The sequence below is a fragment of the Ciconia boyciana genome, chromosome 5 (genome assembly GCF_034638445.1).
Source record: "Ciconia boyciana chromosome 5, ASM3463844v1, whole genome shotgun sequence".
Classification (NCBI taxonomy): domain Eukaryota; kingdom Metazoa; phylum Chordata; class Aves; order Ciconiiformes; family Ciconiidae; genus Ciconia; species Ciconia boyciana.
The window spans coordinates 30,512,821-30,528,967 of record NC_132938.1 but is presented as its reverse complement, the minus strand read 5'-3'; the positions used below and the strand labels follow the sequence as shown (position 1 = coordinate 30,528,967).

At 41.8% G+C, this 16,147-nt stretch overlaps 1 protein-coding gene across 3 annotated transcripts in view; it reads left to right on the top strand.

Moving 5' to 3' along the window:
- The first annotated feature begins 1,888 nt into the window (after positions 1-1,888).
- USP46 (ubiquitin specific peptidase 46) overlaps positions 1,889-16,147 on the top strand; it is a 34,962-nt gene continuing 20,703 nt past the window's right edge. For 2 of the 3 annotated variants that reach the window (XM_072862574.1, XM_072862572.1), the window contains exons 1-4: positions 1,891-2,301; positions 3,328-3,449; positions 15,007-15,087; positions 15,885-16,098. In XM_072862574.1, coding sequence (XP_072718675.1) covers positions 3,369-3,449; positions 15,007-15,087; positions 15,885-16,098 — 376 coding nt within the window. In that variant the 5' untranslated portion in view covers positions 1,891-2,301; positions 3,328-3,368. Of the gene's footprint in view, positions 2,302-3,327; positions 3,450-15,006; positions 15,088-15,884; positions 16,099-16,147 lie in introns of all 3 variants that reach the window. The other variant, XM_072862573.1, reaches the window with a different exon arrangement.

Genomic DNA, 16,147 nt, shown 5'->3' with positions numbered 1-16,147 from the left:
GAACACCTGTGATATTATGTATAATCCAGTCCTCAGAGTTTAAGCAAAGTAAACACTTGGGATCAAATTCACACATAATGTAAGACCATGAACTTAATAGAATTATACCAAAAATTATGTTTTTTTCAGTGTTACATTATTTGATGGCTCTTTTACATAGTGATTTGTGGATTTATGAAGCAGTTTAGTAGCCCTGACAACTTCACTCCAAAAATGTCCAAAAATATTTCTCCATCCTGTACTTCAAATGCCTACAATGATTTGATATAACTAACCCAACTTACTGAGGAAACAAATTTTTGTTTCTGTGACAACTCAGTTTTGAGTTTCTTTGCTGAAACTGTCAATAGGGTGCCAACTAATGCCAAATTTGATACAGTTTTTATAAAGTGGGCACTTGTCCACAATGAGCTGGATCGAGGCCACTTACCTAACAGTATTCTCAGGGTAGGAATTTATCTTTAGATGCTACTGCTGATGCCAGATTTTTATTAATAATCATAGACCTTCTCTTGAAATAAAAAAAAAATTACTGACTTCAGAAAGTTTCCTGTAAATAAAGCCTGTGGGGCCAGGCTCTACAGGCTGAAAATATTATATTCTAGCATCATGAAGTGAAAAGCATAGCCAAGCCTGAGTGTGCCGTACTTCCAGGTGCTGTTAGGAGCAGAGGTGCCTAGAGAAACGTTAGCAGTTCTCTCTCTTCATTGGAAGGATTTCCTCAGCGTAGCAGAGGAACAATATATGGGCCCTAAGCTTCTGCTGAAAACAGCGACATCTGCTAAGGAAGAGGGGATTCTACGATGAGGCATTGCCCTAGCTGAACTCCGTTCTTGCTTCTCTCAGAGATTTGCTGTGTGGCCTCAAGTTAGCTATTTAACAACCTTGTGCCTACTATCACGTGCGTGAATTTAATACGCTCACACTGCCCTACCTTGGAGAAAGGCATGGGCCTCGACTTACTTGTGGTTGAAGAGGATCTGAGATTATTGTGTTAACGGTGTTGTATAAATGCCACGCGTTGTAAACTTGTGAGTGAGCGCCGTGGCACTAAGATGCATGGCGTGGACACAGTCCCAAACCAGCATTTACGAAGATAAACGTTGTCCGCGTGAATGGCAGCGCAAAGCACCTACTGTGGGCAGTAAGTTACTTTCCAGCCTACTGTTCTGGGGTTTGCAAGTGCCTGGGCTCCTGTGTACCTCAAATCAGGTGGAGAGAGCATGTCCCAAAGTGCAGCGCTGCCGTCACTGCCCACATCCATGTCGTCCGGCCTGGACTCTGCCTTCCCGTCCTTCGCCCCGCTGCCTGCCGACACGGTTTCGCAGGCGCTGAAGCCGGAGTTTCGCAGCCCCGCGGCCATTCCAGGCCCGGCGGCTGAGACACCTCCGCTCCCTTCGGAGCGCCCGTCCCACGCCGCTGCGTGCCGCCGGCGGGGCCGCGGGCCGGGCGGAGGCGGCAGGGGCAGCCCCCGCGCCCCGCTCCCCGCAGCGCATTGGCTGCGGCGGCAGCCGCCCCGGCCGGGCCCGCCGGGTGCCCCCGCGCCGGTCACTGCCTCTGACCTTCCCTCCCTTCCCTTCCCTTCCCTTCCCTTCCCTTCCCTTCCCTTCCCTTCCCTTCCCTTCCCTTCCCTTCCCTTCCCTTCCCTTCCCTTCCCTTCCCTTCCCTTCCCTTCCCTTCCCTTCCCTTCCCTTCCCTTCCCTTCCCTTCCCTTCCCTTCCCTTCCCTTCCCTTCCCTTCCCTTCCCTTCTCTTCCCTTCCCTTCCTTCTCTTCCCTTCCCTTCCCCGGCGCTGTCAGCGCGGAGCGGCGGGCGCGGCGCTGCGATGGAGCGGCGAGCGGCAACGGCAGCCGCCAGGAGAGGAGGAGGAGGAGGAGGAGGAGGAGGAGGAGGAGGAGGAAGGGAGAGATTAGCGCGGTGCCGGCTGGCGCAGAGGCGCGGCTGAGCGCTCCAGCGGGAGCCCGGGGCCCTGCGGACCGTGCGAGAGTGAGTGAGAGGCGGAAGGAGCGGAGATGCGGCTGCTCTCCCCGCGCTGCTAGAGCTGCCGGTCACTCGCCCGGGGAGGGGGGGCAGGACGGTCCGTCCTTCTCGCGGCTCTGCGGGCGCGAAGGCTGCCTGTGCAGTCCCCTCCTCTTGCTTTTATCCCGGCCCCGGAGCAGAAGCCGCCGCCGCCGCCCCTCTCCCTTCCTGCGCTCTTCCCACCATGAGCGGGGCTGTTTTCACCTTATAAAGATGGCGGTGTGGGATCGCTGCAACCTTTAGACTAATGACTGTCAGAAACATCGCCTCCATCTGTAATATGGTGAGTGCTGGCGGGCAGGCGCGCCGGCGGGGGGCGGGGGCGGCACGGCAGCCCCTCCGGGGGCAGGCCCTGCGGGGGCCGGCGGAGCGGCGGCTGGGGGGCTCCCCGCAGGGGCCACGCAAAGGGAGCGACCGCATCCTGCCCCCGGCGGCGGGGGAGGCGGGCAGGGTGCGCCGGGACGCGCCTGGGATGGAGTGCCTGGGATGGAGTGCCTGGCCGCCGGAGAGCGGCGATGTCCCGAGGAGTTTTCCCGGATGAGCTCGGGAGTGGGCCGGGGAGGGACGGAGATGCTGAGCCGGAGCGGGGCCGGCCCCGGCCGGTACGCGTTGCAGACGGAGCCGCAGCCCGCCCTTCCTCCTCCTGCCCTTCCTCCTGCCCTAATAATCCTGCGAAAGGACCCCAAAGTTGGGGTCTGACTCCACGTTGTCAGTGACCCCATTGGACCCCCCCAGGCAGGTACCCTGTGGTCTCATGGGGCCCGGAGCTCCTCAGGTTACACAGAAAACGAGGATGTTTAGATGCCTGATAATACGCTTGTGGATCCCGATGCTAGGTACCTGTGCTAGGAAGTCTTGGCTTTAGAGCTGACATCAGGGTTTAGCTTGCACTGCATGCCACTCAGAGAGGACTGCTGTTTGTTAAGTACTCTGGAATCACTTAGCTTTCTCTAAATCAGGCGAGGCAATTAGGAAGGAATAAGGAAACATTAATATTTTTGTTTGTGTTGTTCAGACTTTGCCAATTTCCTCCCCAGGAACCGTTGAAAGGACACTTTCTGCATTGTGCTTGGGTCTAATTTTAATCCTAACAAACCTGGAGCATCTGATTGGGTTTAGATTTTTGAAACTTCTTGGTGGGGGAAGGGAGAGCTCAAACTTTGTTTGTCAAAGGTTTATTAATACAGTGAGGCAGTAATAAGCTTGCCAAAGAAATGCGTGTGTGCGAAGCACCCCAATGCAAAGAGAAGAGAAGCCTATTTCTGCACATTTTGTTGTTTTAGTCTGTATTTTTCCCCCTTATTTCCAGGTTCTTCAAGAGCAGCTACACGCAGTTGCCAGCTTCCCTCCATGTGGTGCCCCAGCATGCCTTGTGCTGGTGATGCCACACATACCATTCATCTGCCCTGGAGAATGGAGCCTACCTCCAGGGTAAGGCAACAGGCACAGCCCCAGAGGCCTGGCTCCTGCGGGGTCAGCAGCAGTGGTCTGGGGGAGGGAGTGCGGGTTGCGAGCCTGCTCCCTTTCCACATGTCCAAACTTCCACTTAAGTGGGCCTGCTCTTTTCTTTCCAACCAGATGCCCGGGGCATCCCACGCATAGTTCTGACTTAAGCCTCAGTCCTCCCATTGAAACACCTGCTCTGAAACGCAGAGAGGGAGGGTTGGATTTGGGGTTAAAAAAACTTAATACTAAATCCAGAGTTGAGGTAAAATAACCTGGGTGCTCACCTTTTTTCACCAACAGTAAGTAGTTTTCTAAACTTTTCATTGTTCTTAATAATTTCCAGTCCTGTAGGCCAGTGGGCCAGGGATGTTGCAAAGAAAGGTTTAGGAAACAGTACAGGACTGAGGAGAAAACCTGGGCGCACTTATATTCCTTCTGAGGCAGGCTCCGGTTTTTATTGCTGATGAATGGTGGGTGTGATGCCCTGCAGACTGCATAAGAGAGCACCGCATGAAGGGGAGCTGGAGACTCTTAGGTGGTTGTAAGACTTTAGCATTGGCTTAAAGTACTAGGAACTCCATGATTTCTCTTGTGTGCTTCAGACAGATGCACTTGTATACAGTACGCTTTTCCCAAAGACTGAAGAGATTCACAGCAAAACTGATGAGGTTGTTCTAAAGGTGTGCTGCTCAGCTGTTGCTGCCAGTATATCCTGCAAAAGTAGCATCCGAGAAATTGAGAGACTGAAGGGAAGAATTAGAGCCTCAGGCAGGAAAGGCATACAAGGGCTCATAGTTCAAGGCAATTCTAGCTCATGGTACCAGTACTGTGACAGAAGGTGAAGTTGGTTTAACGATAATGATGTTTTAAAGCTATGTATTCCTTCGGGTCTGTGTACTTAGCTTTTAGAGATGTTGTGTTGTGCTGGTCACATTTAGTCTTTTCTGGATAATCCACAGGGACTGGAAGTTCTTTTAGGGAAAAAAGCTGAGATTTTCAGAAAGCTACAGGAATTTGGGGCTGTAAGAGAAACATAAATTCTTGGAAGTATTGGCAAAACTGCTTTATGGCTCCTCCAAAAATGTGTCTGCTTAGATGAGGTGGTGGACTTGAACTCAATGGTCTGTAGGAGGAGCTATGACAACCCTCCATAAGAATGGGACTTTGGAAGGTTAGAGGTGTGTAAGAAAACATTTTACGTGTGTAAAACCTGAATATTTGCAGTGCTAGTTTGATTTAGGGCATCTGTAGAAATCTACCAGACAAAGATGTCAATTCCTAGACCTTGTTCCTGCACTATAACATAGTGCTTGAAGAACTGGACTACTTACAATTTGTGGACTATGAAATAGCTGCATAATTCTTAGGTAATATAATATATTTTGGTATATAATGCTGCATAATAGTATTTTTCTAAGTTTTTTAACCTGGTTGAACACAGTAATGAAAAAAAAAGTTCTGTTCTTCTTTATCTTTTTCCATTCCTATTCCACTTGAGAGTGTTCACAGAGATTTTTTTTCTTAACTGTTGCAAAAAAATGGATGATGCCTGGTTGATTTTCTTGGGGGGGAGGGGCAGGGGGAGAGAGACAGAGGGAGGAATTGGTCCTGAAATACTTGTCCTTCTCTGAATGCAACATAGATTATGTTTTCAATGGTAGTCCTTTCTTGACAAAGTTTTTTCTGTTTGTTTGTCCAAGTACTTTCATGTCCTGAAAGGGAAAAATAGATGAAATTTAGCTCAATGAATTTAGCTCAAGGGAACCTGGCTAGTCAGCATTTTAGGATGTATGTTTGCTATTTAATTGACTGCCTGAGGTCTAGTATCTCAGGTTGTAATTTTGGTCTCCTGAAGATGGTAGAGATTCAGTCTTTTCCAGGAAGGATCAAAACAAGTGTAGTGAAGCAAGGAAGCCAGGGACACTATTTAACTTGCTTGCAAAAGAGATCTAGTACTATATATTCACTGGATAAGCTCTCCATGCTGAGGCAGACACAGTAGGAGCTAAACAGTAAGAAAAAATGTTAGTTGCAAACTTTCCACTTGGCACATTTATTTGTAGTAAATATTCAAATGCACAACTTCTAGAATTAAACAAAATTCCTCTATTGTCTCTTACCAGTTTTATCCCCCTAGTTATAATAACAATAGTACTAGTTATTATTCACTGATTTGGTTAATGAGACCAAAGAGCTAAAACTTGTTCTGTTGGGGTGGAGGGGATAAAGGCAACTGCCTGAAGGAATCGATGGGACTCTTACATGAGCACAGTGGCCACCCTCACTGAAAAGGGAGGTGTGGTCCCCAAGATGTTCCTCTTACCTGCCTTTCAGACGCTGGGAAAGTTCATCCACTCTGTCTGCCCAGCAGGTTCGCCATGGAAGGAGGTATGCAATAGGCAATCCTCAGCTTTTATGTAGGACAGGTGAAGTAGCGTAGATGTGAAGTAGCGTAAGAAACACTGAAGAAACCCTGTTTGAGGGAATACTAACACCTGGTGCCATGCAACCCTTGTAGACTGTGGACACAAACTAGGGACGTGCTTTTAGCCCCTAGGATGCTGTAAACCTCTTTGGTATTGTTTCTGTGAGATAACCTGATGATTCAAGTACAAAATGCTGGTTCAAAGGTAGATAGGAATGCTGGCATTTTAAGATTGTTGCTTACTGAAATCCTCTGCAGTATGTTTCTCTGTTGATGAGCTTTTGGTACAGCCTTGAGTTCTGAGTTAAGCTCATGCTGCAGCTGTGGCCTAGGGATATTACTGTTATGTGCAGTGAAGGACATCTAACCATTTCAGAATATATTTACATATATTTTTACAGAGATAGCTAACAAGCTCTGTGGACCATATTTCTCCTAAATACCTTTTAGTATTCTGCTGAGAACAGGTATTAATCCCCCCTTTCATAATTTTGTAATAGTATTTCAAATAATCTGGTCTGCACTTCAGGGTGCTCTACCAATTTAATAAATGGGACATTCTGAACACATTCGGATCACTTCTGATACAAGGTATCATCTGAGATACCTCACAGTTTCTCCTGGTAGTTGTTGTATAGATATCCTTTGGAAAAAAAGTTGCAGCTCCTCAGATTAATTTTGTTTTTTATTAATTGGGCTTCCATGTTACCTGTTCTTCTCATAGTCTCTATGAGTTTCATAACAATCGGTGTTTTTCTTCAGCAAAACATTCACACAATCCACCAGGAATTATGTGAACCTGTGAATTTCAGCTTTCATTTTTAAAAACAGAAAAAAGTTTCTAACCATCCTAGAAACTAGTAGTAGAGAAAAACACAAAAACCTGTGTCTACATTCAGGAAGCAAATAAGAATAACTGTTGGATTTTTTTGTTTGTTTGTTTGTTTTTAATGTCATGATTTGAGGGACTCATTGCAGGATGAGGACTCAAACTACAAACATAGAGTTGGAAAATGCTTGATATCAAAAAAATTACAATTGTAATGCTCTAAAAATAGTCAAATTCTGCTTTCTACAGTAAGAGTGTTATTGGATTACAGAACTGATCACTATGACTTTCAAGTGGATTTATTCATTTGGACAACCTGCCATGTATATTTCTTCATGACTTTTAAAACTTCTCATAAACAGAGATTAAGGCAGAATAATACATGCCGAGACAGTAAAACAGCTATCTGAAGGCATATTTAGATTGATAAAGGAAAATAGAATTTTATGTCTGAAAAGATTAGTTACAGGCTGTTCAAGCAATGCAATTTTAGAAGCATAGTCTCAAGAGTGCACAGTTTCAGTATGCCATATACAGAAAATATAGAAACAGAAATATGAAAAATATAGAGAATGTGAAGTCTAATTATTGTAATATCTTTCTGAAGTAATGGGAAACTTGTATGGCTGACAAATGGGTACTGGACTGACAAGCAGAAAGTGTGCATTCCATCAAAAGATACACAGAAGTCCACAAAATATATTTTTTATTGGATAGAGGAAGATATGCAAAGTGAGAAACATCCTAATACATAATTTCCAATGTATAACCTGGACTAATGACTGAGGCTTGTCTTGCATGAATACCTTTTTTATGGCTAAAGTGGTTATCATGCACTTACTAGTTGTTTAGTAGATAAGCACAACAGGACAATTCATGAATACAGTGTATGATTTACAGTGTGTTTCTTTTAGATGCATATAGTCTTCGGCTTCAAGTTGCTGAATTAAGAGAAAACCAGTGGTTATGCTAAATACCTTAATAAAGGAACCTCTTAATTACAGCTCAGCAAGGCTGAGTGAGTCTGAATTGTGGAAGAGGTGGGATTAAGAGCAGACTCTGGACTCTGACTAACTGTGTGTGGTGGGCAAGTGCCACGCAGGAGGTGAGGTTCTGATGGGCTTGAAAAGCCACAGTCTGTGGAGTGTAAATCATGGCCAGTCAGAGAAGCAGTCAGCAAAGTCTCTTCTGCTGATTTTCCTCTAGTCTCAAGAAACTGTCCTTGGCTGGCTGTTTGGTAGATACGCTCATATACATTTATGTATGTTTTGTACTCTTAACACCACAGTATATCAGTACTTCTGGGAAATAAATGAGCTTGCATCTCCACCGTCAGGGCTCCATTATAAACATGTTCTTGGGTATGCTCAGCTGTTGCAGAATAGGCTGCTGTGCTGATGGTTTCAAGCCAGCCATGGATATTGTGTGTGGTGGTTGTTTAATCTGATTTCACAATTAATAACCTAATAATAGTTGCATCTAAACTGTCCCAGGACAATAAAGTCTCCAACTGGCCACTGGAATTCCATTTGATAAACCTGTGTTATTTCTGATGTATGTCTGTCCAACTTGAAGATTTGCAGTGGTGGTGACTACATCATCTTTCTAGGCAGTCTATCCCAATGCTTCAATGTCCTTATGACTAGAATGTTTCCTAATGTCTTACCTGAATCTACATTACTGTAATTTGAGCTTGGTACTTCTCATCCTGTCCACCCCTGAGATCGAGAACAGACTAGTTCCCTTCTGTAACAAAAGATATACTTGAAAATATTGTCATGCCCTGCCTCAGCCTCTTCTGTCTTATGCAACACAACCCTGTTCAACCCTTTTTTACAGGTCATTTTTCTCTAGAGTTGAGTTTTTCATTTTGACTGCCTTCTTTTGGATTCTCTCCAGTTTTCTTCATCTTTCTTGAAAACTAGTAACCAAACCTGGACGTAAGGTCCTGTCTGAAGTCTTACCAGTGACAAGGTAAACAGGAAAGTTACTTTAAGAACTTTATAGACTCCTGTCTGTAAGAATTTAATTATGTTGTCAACATTTGTTGTTGTTATTGTTGTGTTTTTTTGAAATAGCACTGCATAGCTGATGCTACTCATACTACACTATGGTCTCTAGACTTTTTTTTCTTTTCATTTCTTTTTTTTTTTTTAAGCACTACTACCCTAGTCAGCTGTTTTCCATTCTGTACATGTACAGATTTGGATTCTTCTCTCCATGTGCAGAATCTTGCACTTGTCTCAGCTGGATTTCAACAGTTTTTAGAGCATTTCTCTAAAAGAAAAACATTGTCAAAAATAATTTTGAATTCTAAACTTGTCCTGCAACCTAGCTGCAGCCCTCATAACTCATGTTATATTGAGATTTAATGAAGATATTCTTTCTTCTGTTTCCAGGTTATCAGAGGGTACTCCAGCTGGTGCAGCTGTGATGAAGTCTAGAAGGTGCCTTGCTTTTAGAATGCTCTGAGGCACCACGTATGCAGTCTGGGTGGCCCAGACAAAAACGTTATTGAAGAAATTATAGTCTGTAAGCAAACCTCAGTCTCTTTTTCACTTGTGAGGCCATCTTGAGGTTATGTGTTTTGAAGAAGGAAACTGGCAAAAAAAAATGTTTTTGCTACTTGTTCCAGCAAAAGCCTGAATGCCACTAATCCAAGAACAATTAAGCTGGGAATAGAGACAGACTCATGAGAGAATACTGAGTTGCAGTTTGGTAAAGGTTGTCTAATCGTGGAAACTTTAAAAGTCAATATTTTTAAAAAATTACTTTTTGATTTAGATACTGAATTTGTAACACTTCACTCGAACCTTGCTTCCAGTACTTGGTTGCTTTGTGCTTTGAGAAAACCAAGTTTTTTAAGCTATATAAGACTGAGTGTCTTAAACACTTTGTCCAAGATTTTAAGTGGTTCAGGATTTCAGGCCTCTGAATTTTTATCAGTCTCTTGGTAACCACACAGTAAAGAGCTGAAGTTATTTATGGTATATGTAACACTTAGATCTATGATTAGAGATAGCTTAGTTAATCCAGCAAAAAACAAGCTAGGCATCTCCTTTCAAGCTCTTATAATTTGCCTTACTGATCAGAAAACTCTTTGGAAAAAATGCACAAAAATAATTTATTTAGATACATTGTCTTAAAACACCTTTCCTTCAAAAATATGAGTACACAGTGGTTTTTCGGTCAGTCAATATACTTTTACTGTTTACTATGATCCCCTATGTTTTTCGTAGCATCCTCTCTTTCCTCTTTTATCTTGTGGCCACAAAGACCCAGAATAGCTCTGCTGGAGAAACAATAAAACATTTATTTGTAGAAAGAAAAAAAGCTAATCTGGTTAAATTCAACCATCTTGTGGGGCTTACACTTGAAAAATTACAGAAACATTTCAGGTTTGACATTTAATACCTATGACTTTGGAAGAAGGCTAGTTCAGCTATTCCAATTACTCACCATACCTCTCTGAAAGTTGAGGGTGTCCCTGAGGATAGTCGAAGTCCAACACCAAGGACAGGTGATGTGTCTGTTGAAAGCAGTTGCATATATACTGCATGGTGTGATATTGCTTGCTCTTCTCTTACTCTCATTTTCTTTGAGTTGCTTCTGGGAGCTAAGTTTGGATTTTATTTACAGTTGCTTCCTCTCTTTTGAGTTATCCATCACTGCCATTTGTTGGCCAGAAGGTCTTCCACATCTTTCTTTATCTTCTTTTTCCCTTTCCTTCCATATGCTATGCCTTCCAAAATCCTGAAACTCAGGCTGCCTGGCCCTGAAGCCATTGCTATTTTTATTCTAATTTCTCTTCTACCAGCCCAGACATCACCCTTAGTTTGTCTTAAGTCTTCAGTTTCTCCCTTCAGGAAACAACTCTATTTCTAGCACATTGCTCTCACTTTCCTTGAATACTAAGAAAAAAAAATCTAGTTCACAGCTGTATATGATCTGAAGCCCTTCGTCATGGACCAGCCATCTTCATTGATCTCTTGTTCTTTATCTGTTTGTTAAATTTCTGTTTTCATGATTCAATTTTAATGTGTTTTTTCTTATATTTTTTAGATTTTCTTGTGAACAAGATATTTCTTGCGAAGAAGATATTTCTTGCTATTTCTTATTTTGTGTTTTATTGTTTGATGGTTATTCATACTGTGTTTCTGTTTATTTGGCGATACCTATTTAATAGGTTTTCCATAGGTGAGTTATGAAATGTCCTAATTTCTTTACTGCACTCATTTACTTTAAATTAAGCACATGCATATTTCTAGAAAGTTAGTGCCATTTTTATAACTCTATCACACTAGAAAGTCTAGTTTGATTTGCTGTCTTCTGTTTGCAGTATCTTTCATATTAGCTCTATTCCATTTCTCATCCTCCATAGAATAATTGTATTTAGTTTATTTTGCTACATGTGGTTTAATGATCTAATCTGATGTCTTTTTTTCCCCCTGCACTGTTATTTTGTTTACATGCTAAAGTGCAGAGGAACAGGAGGTTTTTTTATTTAATTTGTTTCATGTGATGCAAAGCACAAATTAAACTCTTAGCAACATTATCAGAAATTTCAGCTGAAAAGAAAACTGGCAGACTTATCCATTGGAAGGCCTAGAGCAAAATAACAAGAGGAAAAAATATAGGTCATATGGCCAGAGTGTTTTTGGAGCAGTGCTGTGGTAGAAATCTTGGCTTAGCCTGAATTGACCCATGCTTGGCTACATCTCCAACTGTATGTCTTTGCCATTTTATAAGGGCTGAATACTGATTGTTGAATTAAGTGGTAAAACTTCAGAGAAATCAAGGTTCACCAACACCACAGAATACACAGGAGGAGTTTCCATGTTGACATAGTTATCATTCTTATAAGGTCTGGCCACCACAGTCACTTTGCATTTCCTTCATTAGTGTATTCTTTTAAGAAGGAGCCAGTCTCCTTTACTGTCTCTGCACCCTGATATTAATTTATTTAATAGTCCCAGTTCATTGACTTATGTGGTCTCTCCTCATTTCAGGCTCTGTGGCCGCATTGCCACTCTTGCTGCTTTTTATGAAACTACAGTAGATTCAGCTGCAGTAGGATATTTCTCCTAGCTGAAACACAGGACCGTTTATAAAACCATAGAGAATGGATTGCATTAAAAATATTTGAGCAGGTTTTCACTGCAGAAGTGACCAAAATTACTTGCCTGGGAGTGGGAACAAGCACAACCATGCTTAAAACTATGTTAAATAGTCATGGTTGAGTTTTGCTGTAGATTAACCTCAATAGGCTAACATGTTCTCTGTATTTGATATGGTTGGTTTAAACTGAGTTCTGAATCATCTTTAACACATCTCTAATAACATGTTTTTTCCAGTTTAAACCTGGCTTGGGTGTACAGTTTCTAGTATACTTTGGTTGGAAAAATTTCCAATCATTTCTTCTGCCATCATGTCAATTGCTTCTTGAGGAGGTTTCCTATGCAAAATATGTAATATATATGCAACGTGGCATGGTTTGAGTTTATTAATTGGTCTGTCTACATTTTTTCTCCGTATAAGAAATATATCCTGCTTTGAAGTATTAAGTCTCTGTGCTTCTTACCAGTTTCCTACTCTTCTTTTTCTATGAATTTAACAGTATCTTTTTGCAGACCTTAAAATAAACTAGACTGAGATTGCCCTTGATATAAGAAGGTACAACTCCTAATGAAGTCCATGAGAGTTATATCAGCTTACTCAAAGATTGAATTTAGCCTCTCTGTTTTACTGGGAAACTGGCACACAGTGCTTCATTTTATATTTGCAACAGCCAAGGCCTGGTTTTGGAGAGGCAAAGCTCCATGACGAGCTGGTACTAAGCATATGTTGTTTCAACAGCATGTACTTTGGAAATTTCCATGCAATATATGGTTTTTATATGAAGACCAGTTAGTACACATCATGGATTTGTTTGGTTTTCAGTGATAATTTTGTTTGGTAAATCCTGATTCTTGCTCTTTCTCACAATATTTACAAGACAATTCAAATGCTAGAAAGGATTTGTCTAATTGTCTGGCATCCTCTGAAGTAAGAAACCCTGGCCCTGGAGGAAAGGCAAATGAGTAATGTAGGAGCAACTAGTTAGCAGAGTACTTGCATTCTACTTGTCTAACAGCATACACTAATCTGTAGTTTATGAAAGAGTAGAAGGTTACTTTTTAGAGAGATTATTTTCCATGAATTCTAGAGGGACAATTTTTTCAGTGTGGAAAATACTTCCTGCAAAACTGGAAAAACACCCATTTCATTCTAATGTTAGGGAACTTGATTTGAACACTAAAAGTGTAATCGAAGAAAATCTTTGCTTTGATCTCAATGCTGTACAATGAGTATTAACACAAAGACAGTTTCCTTTAGAAGCTGCATTAATCTTCTGTAGTCATGTTTTTCTTTTATCAGACAAGGTTTTGAGGGTAATAGTGGCTGTTTGCTTCACTGTTAATATCAGATAGGCAAATGTCTATCAGTTTCCTCCCTCTCAGGAAGTCGGATGCTTTGCTGAATCTGTGCATCTTTTGCAAGGCTGACTTTCCAAGCAAAGAAACTAATCTTCATATGGAACTTACATTATTATCACACTGTCATCTCCATTGAAAGGTAGCCAATAATTGCTCTGTATAGATCGTTCCTTATTCTGAGTTTCTCACTGAGGCTTAGCGGAGCCCAGTGAGGACATAAAAGGTATCCCTTAAGCTTTGCATGGAGCCTTGTGCAGGTAAAGTACTTCAGTCTCAAAGGGAGTGTCTGGGAAATCACATACACTTGGTCTGAGCAATGAGCTACGGGTATGGAGAGAAAGGGAGAGACTGGAAAGAGATCTGATAAGGGGATGTGAAGTACAAAATCTTTGGAGCTTTTCTGGAAGCTGCCAACTTGAAGAAGCTGTTTTACTTTCAAGGCTTGCAAATTCTCAAAGAGCACCTGTGCTGAGTTTCACACCACTGATTCTCTTGACTAAAATAATCTTCTTTTGTTGAGTTGACATGATATAATAATCTAATATAGCAAGCAGTGGTGATGGTAGGTGCAGTAAGGAAACACAAATCAGGCTTTGGGGAGAAGATGGGGAAGGAACACCAGAATTATTGAATTTGATTACCAGTAACTTTGAAAATTTTAGCTGATGAAGTCTCTGAGCAAAAGATACATTGAACAAACCTCAGGAGCACAGGAGATTTCAGAAATTTTCAGATGTTCTACGTGTTGACATGTTTACAGAGGCATTTGCCATGGTTTTATGAAAGTCAACCAACAGTGCCACTCTTGTGTGATGGAAATTCTAAGGCATAATATATTAATGCTTCACATTGCAGAGCATGCTCAGTAAGGAAATAAATGTATGATGTCAGTAAAGCAATTATTATGCAGATTAAAAATTAGTTAACTGATAGGTCTTGAATAAATGTATGTAGGGAATACTTGTCCAAATACAGCATTTTTTGTGAGGTCCTACAGGGATCTGTAGGCTTATAGAGCGGATAGGAGTGATGACATTTACTTTGGCAGCAATCTAGCTTGCTTGGTAATCTAAGCTTGTTTAAAAGTAGGCATTTTAATATGGTGAAACTACAGGTAACATACAAAATTAGTGGTTGTACTTCACAGACCAGCAGTTGTGAAAGTAACTTTGCTGTTGGAGTGAAGATACAGCTGAACATAACTTGCCACACTGAGGGACTGACTAAGAGATGTAACAGTGCTTGGGCCTATGTGCCTTTTGAGTTTAGATAGGACAAAATGGCAGATATATTACACTTGCTTTTAACGTTTGTGATGTTGCTAGAACTGGGTGCCAGTCTGGAGCCCAAGTGTTGCTAAAGGTTGCTGACAAATTAGAAGGGATTCAGAGGATTTTCAGTACTGCTTAGAAAACCTGCCTTACATCTAGGAACTGGTTTATTCAAGATAACTGTAAGGGTTTTGCTTAAGATCAACAAGTATCTTTATGAGGCAAGAGGATAATGGGATCCAGCTGTTCACGTACACAGTAAAAGTAAGGGGGAGGTGGGTGTGGGGAGAACCACTGTTGTTGTGACCAGTTCACTTCTAATCAGCCATTACTACAGTGTCCAGGTCAGGCCAGCTCCACTACCTAGAACAGCAAATATTTTTGTTGGCTCATGTGGCTGTCATACTTGTCCGTTAGTTAGACAGGGTTAGCTTGGCTAATTGTAGCTGAAAGGAAAAAATGAATTTCTGTCTTGATGCTGTCCAGAACTTTATTTTAGAATCCTAAAATTCTAAATAATTTCTTCCCTCTTTTTTTATAGGGCACCAATGCCTCTGCTCTGGAAAAAGACATTGGCCCAGAGCAGTTTCCAATCAATGAACACTACTTTGGATTGGTCAATGTAAGTACCATTTTCAGTAGGCAAACCATACACAGAACTGTGGCTTTGATGTTACTTGAACGTTGGTTTCTTTTTTTTTTTCCCCTCCCCCAGTCCTGTTCTAAGGTAGGATTGTCTTTTTTTGAAAAGTGCTGCTCACATTCCAATTTTAGGCAAAGTGGGCTGCAAAACTATCAGATGTTTGAAGATAGCTTCATACGCCCCCAGAGAAAACAGTTTATTGTTCTATGAATGTTTCCAGGGATTAGAACTTAACACTTCAATAAAGTTAAAACTCTATTTTAGCTATGAAACGTGAGGGAGGAAGTGATGGAAGTATGTACAAGCTTAGGTACAGCAGTCTGCACTGGGGACTCTCTTAGGAGGAGCTTTTTTATCTGACTAAGGAGAGAATGAGTGAGAAGGGTGTTTAATCACTTGTTTATTCCCATATAAATAAAACAGATATAGTAATTCTTTCCATTGAAAACATTAGTTTTCTATGGAAAACGATTTTTCTGCTACTGAGCAGTAAGGTAGAGCCCAGTAAGAGTATATTAATATATGGAAACAAGCTTAATGAGATCCACTCCAATAAATATCTCTCTTGCAAGTGGAAACTTTTACTTTGTATCCTAGTTAACTTAGAGCACTTTTTCTGTGAAGTGTCAGGGGTGGGTGTGGAAATATATTCCTACAGCAGCTGCATGGCAAAATGGCTGGTATGTGACAGAGGCACAGAAGCCAGAAGTTGAATGAAGCAACTAGTTTTATTGTGATGCACAGGGATTAAGATTGTTTTTAATTTTACATGGCAGTTTGGGAACACCTGCTACTGTAACTCCGTGCTGCAGGCATTGTACTTTTGCCGGCCGTTTCGGGAAAATGTATTATCATACAAGGCCCAACAGAAAAAGAAGGAAAATCTCTTGACTTGCCTGGCAGATCTTTTCCACAGTATTGCTACTCAGAAGAAGAAAGTTGGAGTTATTCCACCAAAGAAGTTCATATCAAGGTTACGAAAAGAGAACGGTAAGTGTAAAACTGGAATCCTCTTAGACATTCATACATTGATCAGGAA